The following is a 27,641-nucleotide window of genomic DNA, read 5'->3' on the forward strand; positions in this document are numbered from 1 at the left end:
TAATGAGAGATTGTGGTTTAAACCTATGTGCCCTCAAGTGCAATAGAGGTAGAATCTTTATTTACAGTGTTTGATTTACAGTATTTTAAACTTCAGTAGCCTTACATTTTGATTAAGTATTTCTGTTCTTTGTACTCTACCATTTATCTCTACAAAATCAGCATCCTAATGGGAAGAAGCATAGTATCCCAGTTCTGCAGTTTCTTTTCCACCAACTTTTCTACACTTAAAATCAGATGAACAAGGGAACAGAACTCTACTGTAGGCAGAAAGTACTTTAAAAACAGCAATAGGGAGGGGTACCTGGGTTGCTAAATCCGTTAAGCCTCCGACTCTTGCTTTGGGCTCTGGTTATGATTTCACAGTTCGTGGGTTCAAGCCCCGCATTGGGCTTTGCGTTGACCGCTGTGGAGACTGCTGGGGTTTCTCTGTCTCTCTGTCTCTGCCCCTCCCCTGCTCGCTGTCTCTCTCCCTCTCTCTCTCAAAATAAATAAATAGACTTTTTTTTTTTTAAAGGCAGCAGTAAGAAAAACAGCTTCTTTGTAACTCACGGGTGCTACTATTTTCAGTAAATACTTAGACACTGTACTAATTTCTTTGTTTTGTGAAATTTGCTGTGGAAACCTACTTAATTGCTCTTGAAGTTGTCTCCTGATTTCCTTTAAACTCTGCTTTGATATTTCAGTATGACATTTCAGGCTTTATCTAGAACCAAGCATATGTTTCTCTGTTTCACAAAAAGATAGTCAACTCTTAAAGCAGTATTATTAAGCTAATATGAAAAATTGTGTTTTACTTTATCTCGTGGTTGAATTAAGTAATCCTGAACATTCGAGTGTATGTATTCACTTCAGGATTCCCTAGAGCTGTATCAGCCTTTCCTAAACGGTTTCGTAAAACACAGAGAACCCACCATTCACATGTTATACATGATGTTACTAAATAGTCCAAAAACAGGATCTTTGGTTACATTGATTTGCAGAACATCGCATAGGCTGTATCTCCTTCTGAGAGTTTTGCAGAGGTCATTTGCATATTAAAGGCTCTGATAGGCCTTTTCAGTAAAATAATAATACTGATGATGCTGTTAAACGAAATCTGTTTTCTAAACATTTTGAGAAATGCCAAAACATGTACAGTGAATTACTTGCTTGAATTTGTTAACAGATCATGTTATACCGTTTTATCAATTAAGGTGCAGCCTAATATCAGAGTGAGTCTCTCTCCTTGCTGTTACTCCCAAGCCACTTCTTCATTAGATAAAGGTTTATATGGTCCGGTCCTAAACTTCATAATTGCAGATTGGAAACCAAGTTATTAATAAGCTCAGCTCACCACTCCCCTACATATGAAACATTTATATTTAATTCCTTTCTTAACCTTTTGCCTCTTCGCCCAATCTTTTCAATCCAGCACCAGCAAAAACTGTCTGAACCTTGGCCCAACTCCTCACTCTTTGGGTATTTACTAAATAAATACCTGTCGGCTTTACCTCCTTTTCTAGCTTTACCCTTCAGCTCTGCCTCACTAACATAGCCTTCCTTCGACGTCCAAGCCTTCTGAATTCTTTCAGGAAGCTCCTTTTGTCTGTCCCGTTTCCAGTCCCGGTTCTCTCTCATCTGGAAGAAAATACAAACGTGTGCCAAAAACATAAATGACGTTCTCCTCTGAGACATGGTGACATTAGAATATGGAACATCTCCTCTTACGGAGTGTCATCCCACCTCTCCACGGCATGCACACGCTTGCAGTTCAGTTCAATTCCACGGGGCCGTATTGAGCCTTCTGGTGGACCAGGGAGGGTTGGATAGCTCTTACGAATTGAGCTTTCACTGGTGACTGATGAAGAGGATCAGCTTGCCAGTGTCTTTGATTTGAGAAACGAGGCTAGTACCAAGTAACAGTTGCTTTGTATTGATTCCCATGGAAATGTGCCTTTTCTTTGGTGTGCAAATGGGACTTTGATGGCCTTGCATCAAATGCTCTTCAGGTCTGTTACTCTCTGCTGGATTGGGTTTCTAATTACTGGCAATTTTGGTTTAGTCACCCCCTCTTGACATTCTCCCAACACCTCTGGACCATTCTGGGTTCTACTCTCGGTCTCCATAGCACCCACGGGTGATACTCCATGTATTTGATTGGTCTCAAAGATGGATACCTCAGGAGTAAGCCAGTGCCTGTCTTTGCCCGCAGGGGTGCGCCTTGACAGAGTACGTGGAGGTCGGCAGAAGTACAAGCGCAGAATAGATGCGGAGAACAGCCCCTACCTGAACCCTCAGCTGGTTCAGCCAGCCAAAAAGCCATGTAAGTACAACAGACATGTCTGGCTTTCCAACACACAGAATCCTCCCAGTTGGCTCAGCGTATATCCGTTTTGGCATGCCCATCCCCACTGACTCCAAGGAGACTTGTCTTTGTTGGGGGCCGTGGCTCTGTTCCCAAGAATTGCCTTTTAGGAGCAACAGTAACTCAGCTAATTATCTTTTTTTTTCCCCTATGGTTTCTCTCCCCTACCTTTTTTTCACGTAGTCATTTTGTAGAAGCATAAGCATATTAAGGCATAGCTTATATAGTGAGAATTTTACATTTACTGGTTATCTTTATTTTCAGAGGTACATAAAATGCATCATACTGTAATCATTAGTTCATTGGAGCTGTTAGTTTCAGATTTCACAAGAAAGTGATTTTTGTAGTTTTCACTAACTAAATGAGTTTGACTGCTCAACCTCCCAATGAAAATACATTAGGAGCCTCATTAATTTGGAGCTATGGAAGGTTAACACACTAGCTAGCAATAGATTAAAACAAGAATAGGCCCTACTAATAACAAGCATAGGTTGGTGGTTCCATCTCAGATGCCCTTATGGGCCTTATGAATTGTTTTTAAAGAGTCCATGGTTTTATAATGCCAGATTGCAATTTGAAAGGATGATGGGTACACTGCTAAAATGCAAGCCCCATTCTCTTTGTCATTAAGTAAAAAGAGCCAGGATATAGATGGAGGCAATAACTGCATCCCGTTTTCTGAAAAATCAGTTCATAGTTCTAGCACAACAGAGCTAACCTCCTAGGATATTTACGCCTGGAGTTCATACTAGGCACTGAGAAGTGCTTTGATGGAAACGGTTCTCACATTTAGCTGTCTTTGTCTCAGAAGACACAACCAGCACTTAACCAGAGGAAGCTGCATCCAGAGCAGTTGTGGGAAGACACACGGGTAATTTTTGATCTGCTTTCAAGGGAAGAGAAAGTGTCCGCTTCTAATTCAGATTCTCCAGGAGGGGTCGCTGCTGTGCATCATACATGTGAGCATATGGGGATCTGTTAAATAAATAAAACAGACCCTGAACTGTAAATGAAAGGACATTTTAGCTATGTCAAAGGAAAAACAACCAGTTTTACATAAAATTAAAGCTTAAGTGAACATATGGCATAGTTTCCTTTTGCCTTTCCAAAAAACATTATGTTGATTATACCTTCAATTGTCCAATCTGGCATCTTCTCCTCAGCCTGCATAAGCTGGTTGGCATTCTGCAAATACAATCTAGGACTGCATTAAGCAGATTTTGCACATTATAATAAAAAACTTTCTGATAATACAATAAAATGCAATAAACACTAATGCTTAATTTCGTTAGGGGTTAGTTTCCTAGGCTCAATATTACACAGCCTGCCCATTTCTCATTCATTTTGCACGAACATTGACTGAAACCATTGATAATTTCCTCTTCTGAGAGAAAAATGAGCACCAGCCCGTTTGTAAGTCCACCTGATAGAGGAACATCTATGGTTTTCGGCGTAAACCTGAGAAATTGGGAAGTGGCTTGTCAAGTACCTTTAAGAAGATTATAGCAATTTCAGTGAGCTCCATTTGTCTGAGATAAAGAGGACTCCTAATAAATCATTACTCATTATCTCAAGGCCTCTGTGTTAATTTCCCTTAGTCCATCCAATTAGTGTGTTTTTGTAACAAACATTTATAAAACTTAATTTTCAGATCCTGTCAGATAAGTCAAGAGGCTGTGCCTGGGCTTTGCTGAGAGAGTGGCTCAGGGAGATTTCTGGACCCTGACTGATTGTTTGTGTACTACAAAAGCCCAAGAATGAAAATTGGGTTCTATTGATTCTAATTAGGGAAACATTAAATAAGATTTACCTAGAAACAGTGCTGTCGGCTATTCCGTTTTCCGAATAATGGGAATTTCTTCGCTTCAGCCAAATTTCTCTAACCCTTCCGGTCAAGTCCACTGACTTGGGTAAACCAAGTATCATCTTCTCGGTACTAAAGGAAGTAGAGTCAGGATTTTCTTTGGGTACATTTCTGTGCCCTTTGTTAAATGTTGCATTTTCTTCTAATCCTGAGAATCCAGTGGTTGCTGACAGGTTTTGTCGCATTGTCAGAGCAATGAAAGTTGAAACTTTTCCAAGCGTAACTAAACATACAGGGTGTTGTTTCCATAGCATATACAAGAAACAAATGCCATTCTTCACAGATCCTAAAAGTTAAAAAAAAAAAAAGAATCTGTATTTAATTTTATTTTTTTCCTACAAAATAATGGTGTTTGGGAATATTTCCTCCCCAATCTGCATTTTCAATTTGGTGATAATTGAATATTCCTGCCAACGAACGGTTATCTGTTGATTATTTGCAATAAATGTAATTCTTAAAGCAGCCATAATAATAAAGTTTTTAAATGTTAGAAAAATTGCTAATTATAGCTTGGATAATTTCCTTGTCATTTCATTAAAGAAGACCAAAACGCATGCTACGTTTTCAATTCTAAGAAATATGCAGTCTTTTCATTTAGGGTTAAGAAGTTAATGATGGGTTAAATAGTTAATAATGAAAGGAAAATTATCTAGTAAACACAGAGGAAACTTTGGCTTTGCTCACAAAAAGTCCCATTTAATGCCCTGGTTTTCTAGAGTAATAGTAGTACATAGAGCATAAAAATATTTGGGTTTATTCTTACCCATTTGTATCTCTTAATTTAGAAGAAAGTACAAACTCTAAAGCTACACATAGAAATTGAAAATAGGGCCAACAAGAAAAATCATTCTGTTAGCAAGGCTTTACAGCCCTTCCATAAACTCTCACATGCCCCTAAGCAATAAAACACATTTGATGTGATGCTTTCCATTTGTCTCTAGTGTTTATTTTATGAAGGATTTTAAAAACATATATCACAAATTTCAGACAGATAAATCTGAGCCAGAGAATGAGCTAAAGACAACAGATAAAAATAGAGGATTAAAGAATTAGGCGCTCCAAAGAGAAAATATTGTCGCCTTTAAGTAGGAGTAGTTTTCTGGAAACTGATATTGGCTATATTTGAAAGATTGGCTGGGTGTGTGGGGAGGGAGAGAAAGGAGAGAAATTCCTATTTAATGCATCCCACAGAGATAGAGTTATATAGTCAGTAATTCACCCAGGCAGAAGGGCTCTGACCTTTGCTCTTCTTTAAAAGAATTAAGACAATTAATGACTTTCGTGCCCATTACGACTCTGGGCACTGGTAGTTCTCTGCCTTCCACATTATATTCTACAGTTCAGTGGCTCATTGTGGATTTTTATTTTAAAGATGTTGTATACTATTTAATCTGCTTCCCAAAATCCCACTTAAGAATCAAAGAGCAAACCTAGAAAGCATCTAACTTCTCTGATCTGTTTGCTATAAAAAATTTCATTACAGGACAGATGCTTCATTCCAGCAAAGGCAGGTAGAGCAAAGAAGAAAGGAATACATTCTGTTACAACTGCAGTGGCTTATTTCTTGCTATGAGTTTTCCCGAACACTGTTTGCTATATATAGATTGAAACGTAAATAGAATATTTGGGGTTTATTGTAGACCATTTGAGTTATTTTTCAAGATGCGGCATACTTTAGGGTTTGTGAAACAGGGATGATGCTACTAGTGATCTTGTAGTGCTCTGGTCTGATCCTGCAGATAACAAGATTGTCTCACATTTGTTGGTGGCCGAACCGGAGAAGATCTATGCCATGCCTGACCCTACGGTCCCTGACAGTGACATCAAAGCCCTCACTACACTGTGTGACTTGGCTGACCGAGAGTTGGTGGTTATCATTGGATGGGCGAAGCATATTCCAGGTACATTTTCTGAAAAGAAAAAATGAAACAGAAAAGGTTGCAATGATTTCCTAGGTTGCCTATGTAGATTTAGACAAATTCAAAATTTTCTCATTAGTATGGTTTTTAACCTCTACATTTGTTTTTATCATACTTAATTTAGAGCTTTGCTGATCCTAATCGAATCATAAACCTTTCTATGTCTGTAGCACCTCGAACACTTGTTATTTTCTTCATATGCAAAGGCACTATTGCCAATATAAGATAAAGAAGAATGTATCTTTAAAAAAATATGTCTTTATTCCTCTTAAAATTCTGACCTTTCCCCTCAGGAGATACTTCTGCTTTTTCTTTTCACTTAAAACAATGTCTTTGTCAGCAGTTATCTAATGTACCTTTTTTTTTCTGTTAAGAATAACTCATTCTGTTGTTCGTGATGGCTATTTACACTGAATTGCTATTTGTATTTATAAGCTCTGCTTTGGTTGACATTTACTATTTCCCATGGATTTGAACACAGATTATAAAAATGAATATTAAACTGACATCATACAGTTTCTCATACGGGAACTTAAAAGTAGTATTTGAAAGTAGCCTATTACTTTGCTTTCTTGACCAATCCCATACCATCCATAAACCTAGAGCTGGTCACAAGTTTTGAGAATTTTAGTAGTCTGCTTGAATTATTTGTTATTTGTTTGTTTGAACTTTGATCTTCAGGTAGTTAAGAAACAAGTTTTTGAATGATGCGCACTGTTTTCCTGGCACAGTTAACTTATTTCTGTCTCCTTAAACTAGTTTGTCTTTATGCTTTGAATGCTACAGTAATTTCTTTAATCAAATTGATGGAAGTCCCTTTCCCAGCCCACACTGAAACCAATTTCTTGGTCATGATACGCCAGCTATGTTGCTAACAGTCGTAACGAACTGTCAGGCGATATCGCAGTGAAGCTAATTTGAAGTCATTAGGTGTGCAGCGTTCAGGCGACAATTTGTTACAGTGGTTAGGAACACAGCTGACATTTCTGAATGGCTTTGTTCGGTGCAGTTCTAGATGAGGCCAAGCAAATTGTAAACTAATTTAAACATCACTCTGTATTATACTAGCTACTTTGTCTTACACTGTTTGCTAATAAAGCACCCCAAATTAAGTCAAAACTAGTTAAATAGGTGAGCTTGAGTGTGTTCTTTGGAAGATACCTATACGAGGGTTACTGCATGTGAAAGGAGGAGCATTTGATCATCTGGATAGTTGATATTGCACTTCGATTGTAATCACACTCGTGTGACTTCTAGAAAAACGAATAGAGGATATGCTGAAAGATGTTGAGACATTTGGGAATTGTAGCATTAGGAGATGTTAGAATTCACTTAAACAATGTATGAAGACTTTTCTGACTTATCTGGATGCAAAGTGCGTTGAAGTGTTTTAAAGCAAAAAGAAACAAAAGCTAACATCTGTTGAAGTATCCACAGACCCTTTTGAAGATAATCAATATATATCACTTGTATTTACATATTTTATTATTCTATATAAACAGAGACACACACACATATACTCAGCTATTTATTTTATTTTTAAATTTTTTAAAAAAGATCTTATTCTTAAGTAATCTCTACACCCCGTGTGGGGCTCGAACCCACAACCCTGAGATCAAGAGTTGCACTCTCTACTGACTGAGCCAGCCAGGCACACCTACCTATACTCACATATTTAAAATATCGTTATTCTAACCCAGGGCTTCTCAGCCTTGACACTATTGACACTTGGAACCAATTATCCTTTGTTGTGGGGGACTTTCCTGCTCATGGGAGGGTGCTTACAAGCTTCCTTGGCTTCTACCACTAGTCCCCTTGAGTTGTGACAAACAAAAATGTCCTCAGGTACGGACATATGTCCTCTGGCAAGCAAAACTGTGCCCCAGCTTCCCAACTGAGAACTGTTATTCTCACCTGGGAATCGAGTAGTATTATCTGTGATTCATAGCTAGGGACAGTTGAAGCATAAAGAGGTAAAAACACTTACACAGAATCACAAACGTATCCGGTACCATCAAAGCATATATTCAGCATTGCTTCCTGGAGTAGAGTCAGGAGACCCAGTTGACTGCATTTCACAGAACCATTTCAGAATACTAATGATAATAATGTTAATGTTATTGATAACGACATGAAAGACCATGTAACTATGACTCCAAACCACCCATTATTTCAGAGAACTCTGCCCAAGTTCTCCCTGAATTGAGATACATGTTAAACCAATCCTTTAATATTGTTCAGACATCCCATAATAAAGACCAATAAAAGGCAACAACTCCTTACAGTGCTCTCTGGTAAGGGAAAGTCAGTGATAAATTTGTGGGTCCAGTTGTGCATCTAAGTAGAAATGTCAGCTTACAAAGGAACTTGTCACAGTAAAGGGGCTCTAGTGACTTTTGTGAAGACAGTAACTTTAAATAACTATGAGTAACAGCATTTCCAGTGGTGGAAACAATTACTATACGATTATGTGTTCAGTCTTAAGCTGAGGCTTAGAATCGGTGGGGACTGACGTTATTCTCTCTCCATAGCAAATGCCAGAGGAGGTCACTGTGAAGTGATGATTCACAGCTCTGGTGTTCCACAGCTCTGGTGTTCCCGATACCCTCAGGGTGTTTTAAATGATTGCAAGGAGTGGGTTGGCTTTTCAGAAAAGGATTAGCTGAACAAGAATTAACTGAAATTCTTTTAAATTGTTAAATAATGAGTGTGCCATGCAGTGCTTTGAGGTAGAGGAAGAGGATGCTCTGATCTTAGAGTGCTGGTGTACCCCGAATTCAGGGAGGTTGGGCAGAGCAGCAGTGTGGAGTCTGGGATGGGGGACTGGTGGGGAGGGAGGGAGACAAAGAGAATATAAAGATTAAGGTCACATTTGTGCCATGATAGAAGTAAAATCGTGTTCCTGATAACATGACCCAGTCCTCATAACTGGGGTCAGAGCCTGAATTAAAGCCAAATCAGAACAGAAATTCCACCTGTCTTTGTCTTAAGCATTTTAAAGTTATGTTAAAATTAAAATGAAATATTTTTTTAATACCAAAATTTAAGCCTCTGCTCTCTTTATGCTACTCTCAGTTTGTATAATCACACACGCGCACACACACACACACACACACAGTTCAAAAATTAAGTTTAGCATCTAAGATAAGATCAGTAGCCTTTCTACACTGCTGGGAATGTACTCTTGTATCCTTGCTTTTGCTACATAAAAAAATGAAGAATTCAACAAAAGAAAATATTGAAGAAAATACATATGGAGTGTTTTTTTTTATCAGTAAATCGAATTAGTTGACTTACTTTAATAAATCATATAAATGGAAAAGTGTGTTCTTACAAAACATGACCACACTTTATCTATAGAAGAAAAAAGATCACAAGGGCTTTAGAAAATGCTTGACTTTAGTTGGAGGAGCATAAGGGCACAAGAACAGATGATGGTGCCCTAATAGCCCTTTTTAAGAATGACAGGGCCCCGCCATTAGCATCCTTTTATATCCTTGGAAATTGCTCATGCCTCGCTTTTCTGGTTCCTATCTGCCTGACTCTTTTTTATTTCTCTTTCAATTTCGTCCGCGCTCGGATAAGCGCATGCTAACACAATATGATTGAGCTGTAAAATGGAACGCTGTCGCCTCTAATCTCTTTTATGTAGATACGGACTTACTGCACACTCCACTTCATTCTCTCCCCATTGTTGGCCTTTTTTTAGAATGGGCTGCCAAGTAATGGAGGCTCCGTCAAATATTAGAGCTAGGTTTCACAGGGTGTGATAAGACGATTATCAGCCCAGCAGTCAGATCTATTATTGTTCTTTGTGGTTGATTAAAATATTATTATGTACCGTTACTTTGTTAGCAAAATGCAGAATGTGCTTAGTCAGATGGTGCTTAAAAAAGCATAACCCATATTAGCTGACCTATATAAGTGGCTTAAATATATTATGGGTCTCATCCGACAGTTCACTTTAAAAGAATGGAAGGGTATTTGAACAATTAAGTGAATGAATATATTTTAGAACGTTTTTTTCTTTTATCATATATGGTAAGTTTTCAGGTAGGCTTCTTTATTTTTAACATGACAAATTAAACAGCTGTCCTACTGAACGAGAGGACTCGGCATAAGTTCGGGGCCTCTTAGTCACATTTATAAAATGGTATTTATTGTAATGACATCAAACAAAGAAACAAAAAACTCTAATTTTTATTCATGCTCAGTGAAGGCAGGAAATACTAAGCTGTAAAGGAAAACCACACTAGGAAGATAATGTGAGAAAACAGTCTTTATGGGTAGTTTATTCATGTAAGAAACAGAAATCTAAAGATTAGAAACCAGTATTTTTCATTTACACTGAAATATTTTTTGTAAAAACAATCCGTTAGAAGAATATATCAAAAATTGCCTATTGAGTTGGGATTTGTATATTTTTCTCAACAGAAGTATTGAGATTTTTCTAGAAATGACAAATCTCTAAAGAAGATGTGTAAGCTATTTCTACATTAGGATGTAAATTTTGTGGGCAAATACCCAAGAATATTTTGAACATTTATTGCTAATGATACTGTTTAAAAATCTATCTGTTGTTCTAATGCATTTTCTATAGAGACCAGTTTTTTAAGATTATGTCATCTGCCAACCAAAGTTGTGGAGGTTTTTATTTTTTTAATTTTTAAAATATTTTTTAAAGTTTTTCATTTATTAATTTTGAGAGAGAGAGGGAGGGAGGGAGTAGTGGAGAGAGGAGAGAAAGAATCTCAAGCAGGCTCCGCACTGTCAGTACGGAGCCCAACGTAGGACTTGGCTCGATCCCAGGAACCCTGATGTCATGACCTAAACTGAAATCCAGAGTTGGATGCTCAACTGACTGAGCCATCCAGGCACCCTCAAAGTTGTGGAGGTTTTTAAAATGCCCATTACTTACCTAAAACTGGTAGCACCGTTAAGTGATAATGATATGGGCAAAAAGTACCCAAAAAAAAAAAAAAAGTGTGGTGGAAATAATTACCATAAGATTATGCTTCCATTTGTAACATGAAGTATGTTTCCACATGTGTATATGTGTGTGTGATTATGGTTTGATGTGCAGGTCAAGGGCATGGTTGACTGAGAGTTCTATCATATATAAGTAGCACCTAATATTCTGTTCTATATCTATATCACTGACATTTGATAAATATTTTTATTGATTAGTTGATTGAAAATATGCATAGCCCAAAACTGTTCATTGACCCTGAGGCTCCACTCTCTACCCCATCCCATAACCAAAGTGATGTGTAGTTGTAATTTCTACTTTGCTGTGAATGAATTGAAGTGATTACAGCCTCTTTTCTCAGGATTAATTTTCTTTTGCATATGTAACTTGATGATTTCAGAACTATAAAGTAATCGAGTCTTTTATTTAAGTGTAGAAAATGTAAATTTAAGACTCGAAGCCTTGGCTTAATAATACTATTAAGTATTACCAAACATTTGGAAGTAATATTTCATGTACCTGATATTTCTTTACCTGTGTACCTATAGTTGTGGTTTTTACGGGTGCAATGAACCTAAAAGTAAAATCAGACAGCCTAAGCTGTAGTTGAGTAATTTTTTGTAAGTTATGTAATTGCTCTAGCCATTAGTTATATTGTGAAAATCAAATGAGGGAAAGAATACACATGCAAATTAAACACATATGTATAATTAATTTGCAAATTACAAAGCATGATCTAAATGTAAAATATTCAGTGTTCATTCTAGTTTCTGAGATACTGCACAGAGATTGTCATTTTATTGCAATTAAAACCAAGTGATCTAAAAAGTCAGTTTAATAAAATCCATTTCCAAAAATACTCACAGTAAACCTCAGTTGTGATGCAAAGGTTGGATGGAAACTTTTTGACCAAAGGGATCTTTGTGTGGATACTGTCATGATTCCATCTTAGGTGGGCAGGATCATTAGCATCTAAATAATCTAGTTCATCCTTCTTGGCCAAACCTAAAATAACTGAATGTTTATCAGTTCCTGAGATCACAACTGTGATAAGGAAATAGGAACCAGTAAGTTGAGAACTATGTTATGAAAAAAATAATCTGAAAGGTCACCTAAGGTCTTTCATTTTCTGCAGCTACCCTTCTAGAAGTAAAAAAAAGAAGAAAAAAAATAGAGAGACCAATCAAGAAGTCACAAGTTTTCCTAGACCGAGATGGAAAGATCCTAGACAACCCAAACATGGTTACAGTTGCTTATAGAGACTTACTGCCACCATTCAGTGCCACTGTTTGTGACCTAATGCCTGTTCTGTAACCATGCTGAATTACCTGTGCTCACGTGATCTCTATTCCAGCATTACTTACGCTCCATTACTAGGTGTCCCTAAATTATGTTTGCCATCTATAATAGCCATGCTGTTGTATACCTCTAATCAAAGAGGAATCATAATTTCATAGTACTCATTGAGTACAATTTAAGTATTTGAGTTGCTGCTATGTACCTAACACTATGTTAGGTACTATGGGAAATACAAAAGATTAACATGATGTGATCTCTACCCTGAATCGTGTATCTCTGTCTACATAAATATATATGCATGTGTGTGTAGATATGTATGTGATTATTTCCTTTTACTGAGATTAAGCTTTGAATACAAAAACAATTGACATCTATACAGTGATTTAATGTTTACAAAGTGCTTTCACAAACATTAAGTTGTTACTCATAACAATTCTGTTATTCTCTGGGTAGGCTTTATTCTTATGATCCCCACTTTATATATGAACAAACTTGAGAGTCAGAAGTTTGACTCACACTGTTAATGGGACTTGTACTCATAGAATATTCAACATACATGACTTTTTACCAATAGCTTCATTATGTCTTTCTTCCCCATCCTTATCAACCCCCCATCCCCCACACCAATGTACTATCTTATTTGTTCCAGGTTACCTATCTGCATGTCATAACAAATTTAGGTGAATGTAACATATTTGCCCTATCTTTAAATTCTGTCTGTGCATTTACAAAATACAAGATTAAAGGAAAGAAGGATGAATTAAAAAAGGAAATGTGTGACACACCTTCACTCAGTGAAAATCAAGGCATTTGACTAATAGTGTACCCTAGATATGCCCGATCACAAATTTTGATGAAACAAGGCAATTGCTGTTTAACTACTCACCTGAATAGTTGAAGAATTCCTTCAATGATTGGTTGCTAAAATCGGATGCTCCCCCTCCCTTACTCCTGTTTGGATTCACTGGCCATTGAATTTGATTGAGAGTTACAGGTAAACTGGAGCAGAGGTGAGCCAAGAGACTTTCAACCACACCAAATATCAAAATGTTAGTTCCACCGCTTAACCTTGAATCCCTTTCTCCCTTCCTCCCTCCCTCCCTCCCTCCCTCCCTCCCTCCCTCCCTCCCTCCTTCCTTCCTTTCTTCCTTCCTTCCTTCCCTCTTTCCTTTCTTCCCTCTTTCTCCCTCCCTCCCCCCCCTTCCTTCCTTCCTTCCATAAAGTATTTAGTAAGCTCTGTGTCAGGCAGTGTGCACAAAAGATACACACATGAGTATGAATAAAGCACAAGTTCTACTTTTACGACCCTCCCAGGGTAGTGGGTGATTAGAAAGATGAATCGACAACTAGAACTCCACGATGTGGGCTGTGATGGTGCTCTTACACAGAGTCACATGGAAGCATGGAAGGAGCCGCATGAGGCTAGACACAAAAGCAAGGACCCCATTATGAAGAATCTTGATTGTCACGCTAAGGAAATAACATTTTATACTAAGACAATAGAAGCGATTAAAAATTTTAATTGAGCCAGCTTACATAGGGAAAGATTACTTGGTATACTTTTGAAAACAACAGTGTTAAATTTCTGAATGTTAAAGATGTCTATATGTACTATGTTCTAAAATACGATATCATTTTCAGGCAAGTTCTTGGTAATTGTTAAAGTCTTTGAATGATGAGGTGACAGGATGAGTCCAGTCATTTGGATTACTATCTATCATGATCTTTCAGAAACCTGAAGTACCCGAGGTTTATCAAACTATTGACCTCCTATAGACCTGGTCCAACTCTTTTTGTTCTGGAATTCAGTTTGTCAATGGAGCTGTTACTTCTGACTTGTCTCTTCTTCTCAAGGCTACTTGATGAGTTAAAGAGAGAAAGACTTTTGTATCTGGGGAGGAAATTGTTATATGAAAGCAGCTATAATTAGTATAATTCCTATATGCTTAAATGCTGAATCAAAATATCTTTTTCTATCTCTAAATGAAGAATTTGAGGGAGAAGAGCAGAACATGACACTGGCATGTTCTGTTTCTCTCTGTTCCTTTTTGACCCTCCCTCCAACCCTAACCCCACCTCCCTTCTGGGGCTGGTTGCACTTTTTCCCCTGCGCCCCCCTTTATCTGCCTCAGCCAATCTCCAAATGAATGCATGTCTATCCTGGCCTTGGCTTTGACACTCTGGATATATTGATTAATAGTTGCCCTAAGCTCCTTTTAGCAAATCAAATTTTCACTTTTAGCAAGGATTTCGCCTCTGATTTATTCAGCAAAGTGAAATGCACTAAATTGACTTTGACATTCAGGGAAAATGGCTGAAAAACAAAGAGCAGAAGAAAGAGATATAAATTGTGTGGCAGCTGGAGACTTCAAGCATCAGAGAAACAGTTTTCTATAGAATACAGAGTAATTTAAAATCACTTTTTAAACACGGAGAGAAGTGATGTCTTCAAAAAATTTAACTGCTGAGTTTTATTTTTGCAAGAGGGTATAAGTATTACTCAGCTGAATTCAGAATTTCTAGTACAAGACATTATATTTTGTAGATAAAAATAGCTTAGTAATCCAGGATTGTATATATCAAAATTAGTTTATGCAGGCTAGGAAGTAACCTAATTACTTTGGAAAAAGAAATATTCAAAAATTATCCTATACAAAATAGAATAACTTGTAGGTGTTAGTGCTTTACAGCTCTGTGTGTGTGTGTGTGTGTGTGTGTGTGTGTGTGTGTGTGTGTGTGATAACAAATGGAAATACTTCATCACCGTAAGGAGAATTTGAAATAATTTTGGATCACAATCTCAGTGTAGAAAAGCCATGCAGCTTTGCTCTTCTGTATGCCTTTTCTCCAAGAATGTCAGCCTTGCCTGTGTTCTTTTGTGTAACTAAGCCAGCCTACTTCCTTGTTAGACCAAGGTTCAGTGAGTAAGTAACCATCAGGTTCAAGATACAAAGTGTGGTTTTGATGTGTAAAAAGAAATAGTACTGGTCTGTGGATGAAGCAAAGGAAGGAAAGCTGAACTCACTAGGGGCACTTGGGGAGGAATTAAAGATGTGAAAGTATCAGGGAATATTTTTTGATATCAAGACCTAATAGACTGTTGCATCGCTTCTGTTGAGGGATTATCAGAGTAGAGAAAGGAAAAGGGGAAGGTGAATTTTACAGTTGGAATTTGGTTCCTTTCCCTCTTTCCTGTTCAGTATGATTTTTCCTTATTAACCAAAGCCAGGGTCCCCATAGTCAATGCACTCTCCCTTTAACTCTATACATTTATTATTCTCTTTCCTAAATAAATCTGATTTATTTTAAATAAATCCACAGTGACCCATTTTGGCATTTTACACATCAGTTATCATCACACTATCCCTCCTCTGTCTATATGCGTATGATTTCCCTAAAATCAAGCCACTTCCTCCCCAATTCAGGCCACTTTCAACCGTCATAAATGACTGTTAAGTAGAAGAATCCAATTAAAAGAACCTATTTAACTTGCCAGAATCACTTTAATTGACAAAAACTTCTAAGAAGTTTATGCTATATGATAAACAGACATAACACCTCCATTTGTTTATAAAAACCTTGATATTTTTCTTTTTAAAATTTGTTTATTTATTTTGAGAGAGTGAGACAGCCACTCACGTGCATATGAGTGTGGGGGGGCAGGGGCAGAGGGAAGGGGAGGGAGAGAATCTTAAGCAGTCTCTGTGCTGAGTATGTGGCTCTGTGGGACTTGACCCAGGGCTCAGTCTTCACCATGAGATCATAATCTGAGCCAAAATCAAGAGTAAGACAGACGCTCAACTGACTGAGCAACCCCGGAGCCCCAGCCTTGATATTTTTCTTAAGAAAATGTTTATTTTGGGGGTTCTCTCTCTGGCCCTCCCCAACTTGTACTCACTCTGTCAAAATAAACTTAAAAAAATTTTTTAAAGAAAATTTTTCTTTTTTTCCCAGAAAAGAAGCTGTTTTTTTTTCTCTAAAGCCATCAAAACCTTTTTTTTTTCTTTACTATTTTTGCCAAGTTTCTTTTTTCCCTCTAGCAAAAGTCAGGAATCAAGTACGAAATACACAAACTCCGCATGAAAGGAACGTTCAGCTTACGATTTATACTTGGATCTCTTATTGTGCACTTCAATATTGTTGTTCTATGAGTTAAAAAGTGCTAATACATTGTGATTTAAAGAGGAAAATATAATGGATAAATACCACCCCTCGGTGATTCTGAGCAGTCCATTCAACTTAGGGAATCCCAAACTTTTACCGGTCTCTGTTAATCACATAATTTTGCTTCCAGTAAGAAAATTCTACTTTCATTGCCACAATGGGCATTGAGCCATAACTGCCAATTGCTAATATAAAATCAAAAAGGGGAAAGGACCAATTTCTTCAACTCGATTCAGATTAAGCAAGTGGGTAACTGGACGTCCGGGTCAGCAGCGTAGCCTATCTGGTTTTAGAGTCATCGGAGCCCAATTAATAAACACGATCACTCCAGGGGTGTCTCTGAAGAGCGGCTCCCTCCTCTCCGTGTGAAGGAGGCTGCACACCTGCTTAACCTACATTAGGAAAGGATTAATTACCTGAAGTGCCGGGCCCCTCAGCCAGTCAGCACACGGTGGCCTCGGCTGAGGAGGGAGAGGGGGGAAAGGAGCAGCTGGGAGATCACAGAGAGACGGACCCCTCCCGATGTGGTCAGCACTTTAGGAGGAAAAAAAAGAAGGTCCAGCTGTCCTTATTCTTGTGATTTGCTGTGTCGTGGTGGAGCCCAGTGGCAGGGGATCTTCAACACAGATGTGTATGCCTGAGAGAGGAATATACTCCCGAAGGTTGTTTCGCCTGTGAGTGTAACTCAGATAAACCTCTTGTGGGAGAACATAGAGTAACTGTTGATAGCGTTTCAGATTTATTTCTGTGAGTTGCTGTTGTTATGAAGTAAAGTGTTTTATGGTAGATTTTTCCCAAAGTTTTAAAAATGTGCTCGCTTATTCAGAAACGTGCCCGAAGAAAACTTTGTGACACTGTTGTTTTGTTTTGGTTTTTTTTTTTTAATACATGAAATAATATTGAAGAGAGACCTTGTTCGCAAAAAAATTAGTTATGGGATGACAGAACCAGAATGGACCTTGGAGATCACTTTCTAGCACTTGGCTTTTTAAGTGGAGGTTCTACACTGTAGTGGGCATTGTAGCATCTTTGGAGTTAGAGACCTTGATTCAGATTCTGATATCGCTACATACCATGAACTCAGTGCGTTTATACATAAGATGGTATAATAACGTTTACTTTATGGGTTGTTTGGACAATTCTGTGGGTTAATGTATATAAAGTGCTCAATCCAATCTTTGGCTTTTCATTGAAAGTGTTCAATAAATATTAAATGGCTTGACTTGCAAATTCACTTATGGGTAAAGACACTTAGGACGAGGAAATCTGAATGAGTTACCCAGAGTAACAAGCGAGTCAGAGACAGAATTGAAATGAAAACTCAGTCTTTGTTCCCATTTGGGCATTGTTGACATTTGTCATTGTCACTACTAGTTTTTCAGAAAAAGTATGCATCCTATGCATAGTATTAAACATTAGCAACTTATCATCTTAACTTTATATCCATTCTACATTATACCATATTATGTTACATTATATGAAAACATGCATGTACTTTTAGGACATGTATTTCTTGAAGATAGACTAGAAGTGAAAACGTTATACAAGAGTTATTGTGGTATGTTTTTTAAAAGGGTATACTGCAAATTACAAGCAATAAACCTGTCTTTATCTTTGGTTATTCTTTGGTATAGCCTGGGTAGCGCATCTGGCTGGATATATGAGATAAAGCCCCTTTCTGAAGGATTATTAATCTCTAGATATGGCTCAGAACACTTCTGTGCCATACAGGGGGAAAGGGCAGAGAAATATACCCGATTGAAGCTTCAGGTGGGAAAACATGGCCAACAGGCCAGAGTGTCCACAGGTTGCTAAGAGGAGGCTCTCAATTCAGAACGAAGTGTCTAAATGGCATAAAACAAAGTAACATGAATACATGAGGTGTGCCTTATTCATAAAGCCTTTCTGAATATACTTGGTATGTAAACGCTGATGCTATCTTTGAAAACAATGTCTCTGGCAGATCAGTATATAACGTTTGGTTAAAATCAGCTTGTGAATAATCCACAAATGTTAATTAACCTGGTTAGTTATCTGACCTGTTACATTCTGTGAGGGTTTTAGGTTTTAACATCTCTGTAATGGCCATGAAACTTTAACTCAAGCTTCCAAGGCAATGTTATATATTTGGAATAGAATTATTTATTATTTAATTTGAACCTGACCATACTAGAATTGTATGGTTGAATCAATTTTATATGGGCTGAGAATGGGTGATATGTTATCTTTAAAACATCAACTATGATAATATTTGAGATAATCTGAATACAGTAATAAGCTCTGTAAATTCAGTTCAACATGTACCTAAACTCTTTGTAATATTCAGCTCCCCACCAAAAATACCATGTGTGAAAGCTAATACCTATCCATTCCTGCACTGAACAAAAATATATATTGAAGGTCTAGTTAGTACATGATAGGCCTGATACTATAATTGATGCTCTTGGGAGACTTTCTTTGTCATTATTATATGGCTAAAAGGCATAGTTGATCTCTTATCAAAATATATTTTGAATTTTTATCTCAAGAGTGTTGCTTTGCAACTCACTCAGGATCACGGTTTTCATTTTTCTGTCAAACATCCTCAAGAGTCTTGAAGAAATGTTTTGGGAGTGATCTAAGCCAGATGTCAGCCGTGCCTCCTGGCCCAGTATTTCAGTGTTGACCCTTCCATAGAGCTTTATCCCCGGGTTCTGTATATCAGTGGTATTCTGTGAACTAAACCGAGTGCCAGCAGCTGCCCGAAAGGATTTTTATGCTGTTTTCAAACTATATATATGTGGTTGTTCTGAACCCATTGGGATTTGAAATGATTAAACTACCTCAGAAATGGAGTCTCTTTATGAAGAGAGGCCTGCCTACTGCATTAAGAAGGTTGGCAGTGTTTTTACTGTTAGGAAAGGTTCTTCGTCTCTCTGGCCACAATATGGGAATATAGAGCTGATTTCAGCCGTAGCTTTTCTCAAGATTAGGAAGCTCGTGTCGCATCTCCCGCGGTTAACTTTTGTTCTCGTCTGCAGCAGCACAGTTCAGAGGTGTGGGCTCCATGTTGCATCCATACTTGGCGTGTTATCCTCTTATCAAGCTCTTAGCATCCCTTTGTTTATTTGAGGCGACAGGAAGACTGTGTAAAGGCTGCTTAGTCAGGGATATCAGCCTTGTTGGCAGGGGAGTGATTGCCAGTTGAAAAACAAGGCATTATTGCTCATTTTTTCCCTCTTATTAGTTTGATTACATTTGCAAATCAAATCAATCCATCAGACATGATCAGGCCTCGTCCGCATTTTAAGGAATAGTAATCTCCGTCTAATAAGATGCAAATGTGTCACATCGGTAAGTAACCAATAAATCATCGTCTTGTCTTTGGCAATCATTAAATATCAGAACCAACAGTCAATTTTTAGTATTTTCAATTTGCGATATGCCGCTGGAATATAAAGATAGATGGACGTAATTACACAAACCAAACACTATTTCAGTTCATTCCAGACAGCAAATTTAGTGGAAGGTATAACTGGCTTGTCATCACACTACATTATTCCTAGCAGTTCATGCAAAGTTCACAGACGAGCTTCAAATGGACATTGCTTTTTTTCAACTTCTAACAACGTCCCTACAATGGCAAGCAAACTTTGATGTAAGGACTTGAACTGACTTCTGCGCGGCTGTTGCAGTCAGATGCCAACATGACAGGAAACATATGCTCTCTCCCATCAGAAACTGCTGTCAGTGCCAGCTTCAATCTTCTATATTTTCCATTAAAAAGAAAATGAACTCACAAATGTAAAAAGAAAGAAAAACAAAAACAGCCAGAACTCTTCAGATGATCTATACTGTCTTCATCTATTTTGACAGAAAAGTTTCCCTTGGGGCAAGAAGTGGACAAAAACTTTTCATTTTTCCAAGTTTCACATTTTTTGAGCTTCTCTGTTTGGGCGACGTATTCTTTTCACCTAAGCCCTTCTCTGTAAAGTTGTGCGTGTATGCAGTGCCCTGGTATGGCCAAGGAAGAGAGTGAGTGTAAATTTTTGGTGCCATACTGAAATGTTGACATACGAAAATGTTATAATTCAAAGGGTAAGAAATCAATTGTTTGGATGGCATATCTGATCTGAATGCCTTTTCCCAAATTATGCTTGGCAACTCAATATCTTCTGATGACCTGTGACAATTGCCTATTCATTCATCCATCCATCTACCCATTCATTCATTCATTCATTCATTCACAGGAATTGACTTCTCACAAATGGAGGATCATCCCCAATCTCTCTTGGCTCTATTTATCTCAATACCATCAATATTGATACTTTTCCACCCTTTTCCAATAATTTCTCTTGTCTACTTCTTTTTTTTCTGAGTTCTAATATAAGAAGCTCTTTTAAATCATTGATCAGATGATATTTAAAATTTGCAACATTTCTCTCTTTGATTTTTGTTTTTCACCTTAGCCTCACCCGGTTACCGACATCACTTTTATTCTTTCACTCTCTGCTCTCCAAAAGTTGCTTCCCTTCTCCAGTGGAAGTGGCTAAATAGGATGTGAAGAACACATTTCTATGACCTTGGTGCACCTGCTACTTTATTTTGGTGGCACTCCCAACCATCACTGACTGATTTCAGTTTGTCTTGACAGATTTATCATATTCTTTATAGTTAAAGCTTAGAGCTTAAGATTTGGCAAAGCCAACCCTTTGCCGTACTAGATTCCCTTATTTGCAGTGACAAAAGCAAACTCTTCGGAATACTATTGAATAAAATCTGTTGTTTAAAGTTGATAAAATTAACATTTCTGACTGCATTGCTTATTTATTTTTAAATGTGCTGGGTACCTTTACCCTAATCACTCTGTAGGAGGAGGTGTACAAAGTACACAGTGTAGATGTGGTCACAGTTGGCTGGGGGATTAAAAACAAAGAAACAATTATTACACGATGTTCTAAGTGTATTGATGTGGTAACACAGCATACTAGGGGTACCCCATGGTAGGAACTCTAAGGAATCAGAGAAGGCTTCTGGAAGGCTTTTTGTGTAGAAATACAGTGAAGATAAATTTATAGAGAGGTATCAAGGTGTTCCAGTTAAGTGTTAGCTTCCTTCTGTTAATGAAACCAATAGTGTAATGAAGCCCATTTCCAGTACCTCTGTCCCATTTGTTAGCAGGACTGAGGAACATCATTCATTGAAAAAGGAAGAACATTCTTTCAAATTTTAAGAAATCGTAATAGAGAAGTTGATTTACATGCTGGTTAAAAACAGGCCAGGAGGTTTCAAACTTAGACTGGGAAAACATTCAGTAACTGGAGGTGGTGGTCAAAACAGCTTTTGAATCAGCATAATCAACTTCTTACATTTTTTTTTAATGTTTATTTATTCTTGAGACAGAGACAGAGTGTGAACAGGGGAGGGGCAGAGAGAGAAGGAGACACAGAATCCAAAGCAGGCTCCAGGCCCCGAGCTGCCAGCACAGAGCCCGACGCGGGGCTCGAACCCATGAACTGTGAGATCATGACCTGAGCCGAAGTCGGACGCCCAACCGACTGAGCCACCCAGGCGCCCCCAGCATAATCAACTTCTTAAATGTCCCATGTGTATGCCTGTTGGACGCCCTCTATGTGCCATCCACGTGGGCAGGCAAAATGCACCTTCACTCTGTGAAAACAATTTTATGCTGCTTCTGCACCTCTTCCCGTCGCCATATCCTCTCAAAGTTAGTAAATTTCCAGCATTCTTTTCCTTTCTCCGAAACTGTTGTCAATTTTTTCAATACAGCCCTGGTCTTTCCAGGTGATTGTTTTGCCAGCCAGCCCATGTAGCTCAAGGAACCCCATACATGGCAGCAATTGCCAGGCACCCCTATGAGTTACAGCTGATGAAAGCCATACAGCGCATGCCTTTGAAGCTTTGTACCAGAACCTTATGCTCTCTCTAACCGATTTACATACCACCATGGTATGTTTAATTTGCTTTTTCATCAAATCAATAATGGGTCTAATTGAAAAAATTGGCAGTGCTACGTGCAACCTAACTGCCGATCTCAATGTTTGCCGGCTAAAGGGAATGTTGCGCAGCCCCGTGTCAGACACCTGTGTTATTGGTGCTCCTGCTCCTAATGCGTACAAAAACAAACATTAATACAGGTGGAGCATCTGCACCAATTGATCACTATGCTATGAGAATTAATCACCTGGCTTTCAGCTTGAAGAATAAAATTTACATCTTTAATGTATGAAATGTATTAACACACACGCTTGCACCATCGACTCAGGGTGATGTCAGCAGTCAAGCACGTGCAGCGCCATTCAGATGTGTTCCTCTGGACACTTGGACCTGGCTATGTAAATTCAGGGCCAGGTTTAAAGCCCTCGATAGCACTTTTTAAATTTAGATTTGGCACTTTTGTGTCAATAGTGATTGGAAAAGATCGGGCAAGTGTGATTCAATGTTAAGGGATCGACTCTTTGAACTCCATAAATCCTCCTTCGAAAACTTGTATGATGCAACTTTGGAGGTTGAATTTTATTCTCTCATTCCAATCCAGGATGGATTTTGGCAACATCGTCATTGTCACGGGGCTGCATTCGTTGAGCCCTTACTAGGGACCAAGCCCGGTGCTAATTGTTTTACATGCGCCATCTCAGTTATTCTTCAGAGCAACCCCATAATTGAGGATTGCCTCTGATATCACTTTATAACTGAGAAAATTAAAGCTTAGGGAAGTCAAGCAACTTGCCTGAGCTCCCAAAGCCAGTATGGTAGAGGAGATGAGATTTGAATTCAGATCTATTGGATTCCAAGCCCCGATTTTTATCTCCAGTGCAAAGCCCAATTCCTGGTATAAACTAGTTCATTATTTTTGAAGTCCCAACCTGATTTTTTGTTTAGCACAAGGGGATCTTAACATCTTTTGCTGGGCGAAACACATTTCATTGTTGCATCCCACTATTGCTGATATGACAGTTACTGCAAGACTGGCTACGTGATTGGTGGAGTCCAGTACAAACCAAAAATGCCAAACCCATTGTTAAAAATTATTAAGAATTTCAAGGTGGCAACAAAAGAGCATGAAACCAAGTCTGGCTCCCTATCCAGGTCACACACCCAAGAAGTTGGCCGGGTATTGCCTTAAGAGATGGAGATTTTGCTTGGGGACAAGTTTAACAAATAGAGGACTCTTTCTTCAGGCTATTTTCGATACCATCGTTCTCAACGTCTAGTCATTCCTTTAGGAAGGAAAAGATATTTGGCATTGCCCCTACCACCCAGGTGCATTGTTTACCACCCAGGGGCTAATTTTGTCTCACAGGGAACATTTGGCATTGGCTGGAGACATTTTGATTGTCACAGTCAGGAGGGTAGAAGGGAAGAAGGAGAGTCTACTGGGTCAAGTCCTGGGATGCTGCTACATAATTCTAGAATTCATAGCACAGTCCTTTATCCCTCACTCCCCAGCAAAGACTTATTCAGCCTACAGTGCTGAGAAACCTCTCAAAAACTATTGTACTCGTAAGGCTTGTGAGTTTAGTGTTCAGTTTTGCAAATCTTGGAAGTGACTACATAAAGAAATACGGTAGCTTTATTACTAAAGAGAAGGCCTCACTTCACAAGAAGCCACCTTCATCCACAAGATCGATAAATATTTATTGGGCAGCCAAGGTGCATTTGCTCCAGCACTTTGTGGCCAAGCTGCAAGTTTTATCTTTGGTGTTTAAAAATAAAACAGAAAGGTTAGTGAACTCTGAAAAGTGACTATGGCACATATGAATTAAGAGCTTTCTGGGAAATTTCATAGGAGATATTTATTATGTGACTAATTACATATTCACATATAATGGAAAGGAGCCGTTGTAGCACATCCAGTAAGCAATATGCATTTTAACAGATATATAAATATGTATTTATTCATCAAACAGAAACATTTTCTTAGTTATTTGGATGTAAATAATGTTTATAAAAATTTATAAACATTAAGTGATAAATGTTCTAAGCACTCAGGTAGATGCTATGTATATTTAAAGACATTTGAATTTTTGACAGAGATCTTTTATGTGAGCTTATACAAATAACATTGGGATAATTCTAAAGATGTTAATATTAATCCAAACATGCCTAGAATTGGTGAACTGGGATAGATATGTCATAAGCTTGTCAATGAGCTGTATGAAGTTTATATAAAGATATTATATATAAAAAGATATTACATAAATACTTTGGTAATTATTCGTACACATGTATTATATAATCCAATGCTTACTGGTGTTTTCTAATTCTTAGACTCCTTTTCTAATCATTTAAGAGGAAAACCAGTGGTGCCTGGTGGCTCAGTCTGTTAAGCGTCCGACTTCGACTCAGGTCATGATCTCCTGGCTCGGGAGTTTGAGCCCCGCTTCAGGCTCTGTGCTGACAGCTCAGAGCCTGGTACCTGCTTCATATTCTTTGTCTCCCTCTCTCTCTGCCCCTCCCCTGCTCATTCTCTCTCTCTCTCTCTCTCTCTCTCTCTCTCTCTCTCAAAAATAAATTTAAAAAATTAATTTTTTTTTTAAAAAGAGAAAAACCGGGGCGCCTGGGTGGCTCAGTCGGTTAAGCGTCCGACTTCGGCTCAGGTCACGATCTCGCGGTCTGTGAGTTCGAGCCCCGTGTCGGGCTCCGTGCTGACTGCTCAGAGCCTGGAGCCTGTTTCAGATTCTGTGTCTTCCTCTCTCTCTGACCCTCCCCCATTCATGCTCTGTCTCTCTCTGTCTCAAAAATAAATAAAGGTTAAAAAAAATTTTTAAAAAGAAAAAAGAAAAACCAATAAACCATAGTAACCGTATGTTTACACAGAAACTTCTGTTTCAGTAAGTCTTATGTCACTTTCAACTTAGCTTCTCTCCATTTTAGGAATAATATGTCAAATTTCGAGCAGCCCAACTCCCTATAGCATAATTGGAAAAACAAAAAAAAAATTCCAGGTAACCTTCAAATGTATTGTAATTGTGAAGTCCCTCAGCCCCTCACTTATGGGCTACTTAAACTCTTTCTTTGAACCATTCCAACTCACTTGCTCTTCTAGTACACAGCAAATCTGTGGAGAGATTGATGTCAAAGGGAATCCCATGGACAGCAATAGAAAGTACGAGTCTGCATGCAAAAATATAAAATGCAGAGCAGGTCCTGAGAAGCCTAGTGCTGGAGCCTGTGTAATGTGGGTTTGGGCAGCCGCTCTCCCTCAGTCACCAGTCAGCGCAGCTCAGTGCAGTTTGGATGATCTGACAATTCTTATCATGCTGATTCTGAGTCATCAGGAAAATTAAATATGTATTCAGTAGACTTAGTTTGAGAAGACGGAGAAATAGGTAATCATTTTGAAGGACTTGATCCAAGATGACTAAACTCTTGAGAAATGTTTCGGAGTTTTATTTAATGAAATTCACTTACGCGAGATGCCTCCTTCCTTTACAAGTCTGAATCACTATTACTATTAATGAAACAATAATAATGACAATGATTGTCATTTGCATAGTGATGCTTAGATTACAAAATGATTCCAAATAAATTCCATCCTTACTTGCATTTGATACCTACAACGTCCCTATGAGGTTGCTAGATTCACCTTCTTATTTTCAAATAACGATACCAAGCCCCAAACGTGAAGTGATTTTTCTCCAAAGTCGTAGTTAACTCTGTATGCACATCTATCTCCTGAATAGTATCACTTAGGTAATTACTGTTCACATTTTATAAGATATGTAAAGTCAAAGTATCAAAAGTTTCTGTTATTTTGATATTTGAAACAATTTTCTAAGTTTTTTTCATGTTCACATGTACTGAACATAAACACAAAAGTCGTAAGCTTCTATAATCTCTATTTTTTTTTAAATGGCTCTAACTCTTAGATGTGTAAGTGATTTTACGTGTCACTATGATGTTAAGTATAGATGGAAATGCTGCAGATTTTGGAATGGTGTAAAAATACTGTTCAACTGATGGTAAGCACTATATTTTTGTTCAATGAACTGAGAGACTACGTTGCAAACGTCATCATAGTTTTGATAGTGAGCTGATGGAGATAAACGAAATAAGGATAATAATATATGTTGAAATGCCGTGTGTTTCCAACCCCAAATTTTCGTAGTACGTCTCCAAGAGGCAGCCACTAAACATTAATATTGAGATAATAAAACGAAATTAGAAGCTTGCTGGAATGCTCTTGTGATAGAAACCTGGGATGCTGAGATGGTCTTGCGTCCTGGGGCTTCAAGGAAATTCATCGTTTACCCTTTTAGAGCTTCCAGGGATTGGTAGAGTTCCAGAAGAAATGTCCTGGGTGTTGGTGCTGAAGAAAGAAATATATTTTAATCCCTAAACATTTTCTTAAAGGTGATAGGGAATTCAAACCCTCCAGATAAAAAAATGTAGAATGATATTCTAGAAGCAGATTTGGAAACGTACTTCCACCTGAAAAATTGTGTGTGTTCGTGGATTTGGGACGGGTGGCTGTCACAGTGCTGTGGAGAATTTCAGAGCACACAGTTTCTCACCAGTGATGTGAAGACCGTCTGGTGTGCATTGTTGCACATGGCACCTGAGCAGTCCATTTACGGTTTTGTTCAGTGCACTTAACTCGTGGCATTTTTCGGTGATATGCTATCGTCATTTTGAGCAGGAAATTATTTATTTTTGCAGAACTTTTAGCATCCTTTGTTTCTCCCACTAAAAGTCTCAGTTAAAAAATACCATAGTTCTGGGGCACCTGGATGGCTCAGTCCGTTGAGCATCTGACTTCAGTTCAGGTCATGATCTCATGGGTTTGTGGGTTCAAGCCCCGCATCAGGCTCTGTGCTGACAGCTCAGAGCCTGGAGCCTGCTTTGGATTCTATGTCTCCCTCTCTGTCTTCCCCCTCCCCAGCTCACACTCTTTCTCTCTAAAAGTAAATAAACAGTAAAAAAAAATAAAATAAAATAAAAAATAAAATAAAAATACCATAGTTCTAACCACTGTTTGGTGAGGGGTAGTGAGTAGAGTGGGTAGTACCATTGGCTGAGAATAATTTCAGTGGAAATAAACGCTAAATTCACACTGGTACAAATTAAAATGGGTTTG

At 38.2% G+C, this 27,641-nt stretch overlaps 1 protein-coding gene across 13 annotated transcripts in view; it reads left to right on the forward strand.

The window, feature by feature from the left end:
- The window catches only part of ESRRG (estrogen related receptor gamma), a 627,347-nt gene that overhangs the window by 562,033 nt on the left and 37,673 nt on the right, over window positions 1-27,641 (forward strand). For 12 of the 13 annotated variants that reach the window (XM_045455764.1, XM_045455761.1, XM_045455763.1 and 9 more), the window contains 2 exons: window positions 2,194-2,304; window positions 5,929-6,111. In XM_045455764.1, coding sequence (XP_045311720.1) covers window positions 2,194-2,304; window positions 5,929-6,111 — 294 coding nt within the window. The remainder of the gene's footprint in view (window positions 1-2,193; window positions 2,305-5,928; window positions 6,112-27,641) is intronic. The other variant, XM_045455759.1, reaches the window with a different exon arrangement.

The sequence above is a fragment of the Leopardus geoffroyi genome, chromosome C3 (genome assembly GCF_018350155.1).
Source record: "Leopardus geoffroyi isolate Oge1 chromosome C3, O.geoffroyi_Oge1_pat1.0, whole genome shotgun sequence".
In the NCBI taxonomy this organism is placed as follows: domain Eukaryota; kingdom Metazoa; phylum Chordata; class Mammalia; order Carnivora; family Felidae; genus Leopardus; species Leopardus geoffroyi.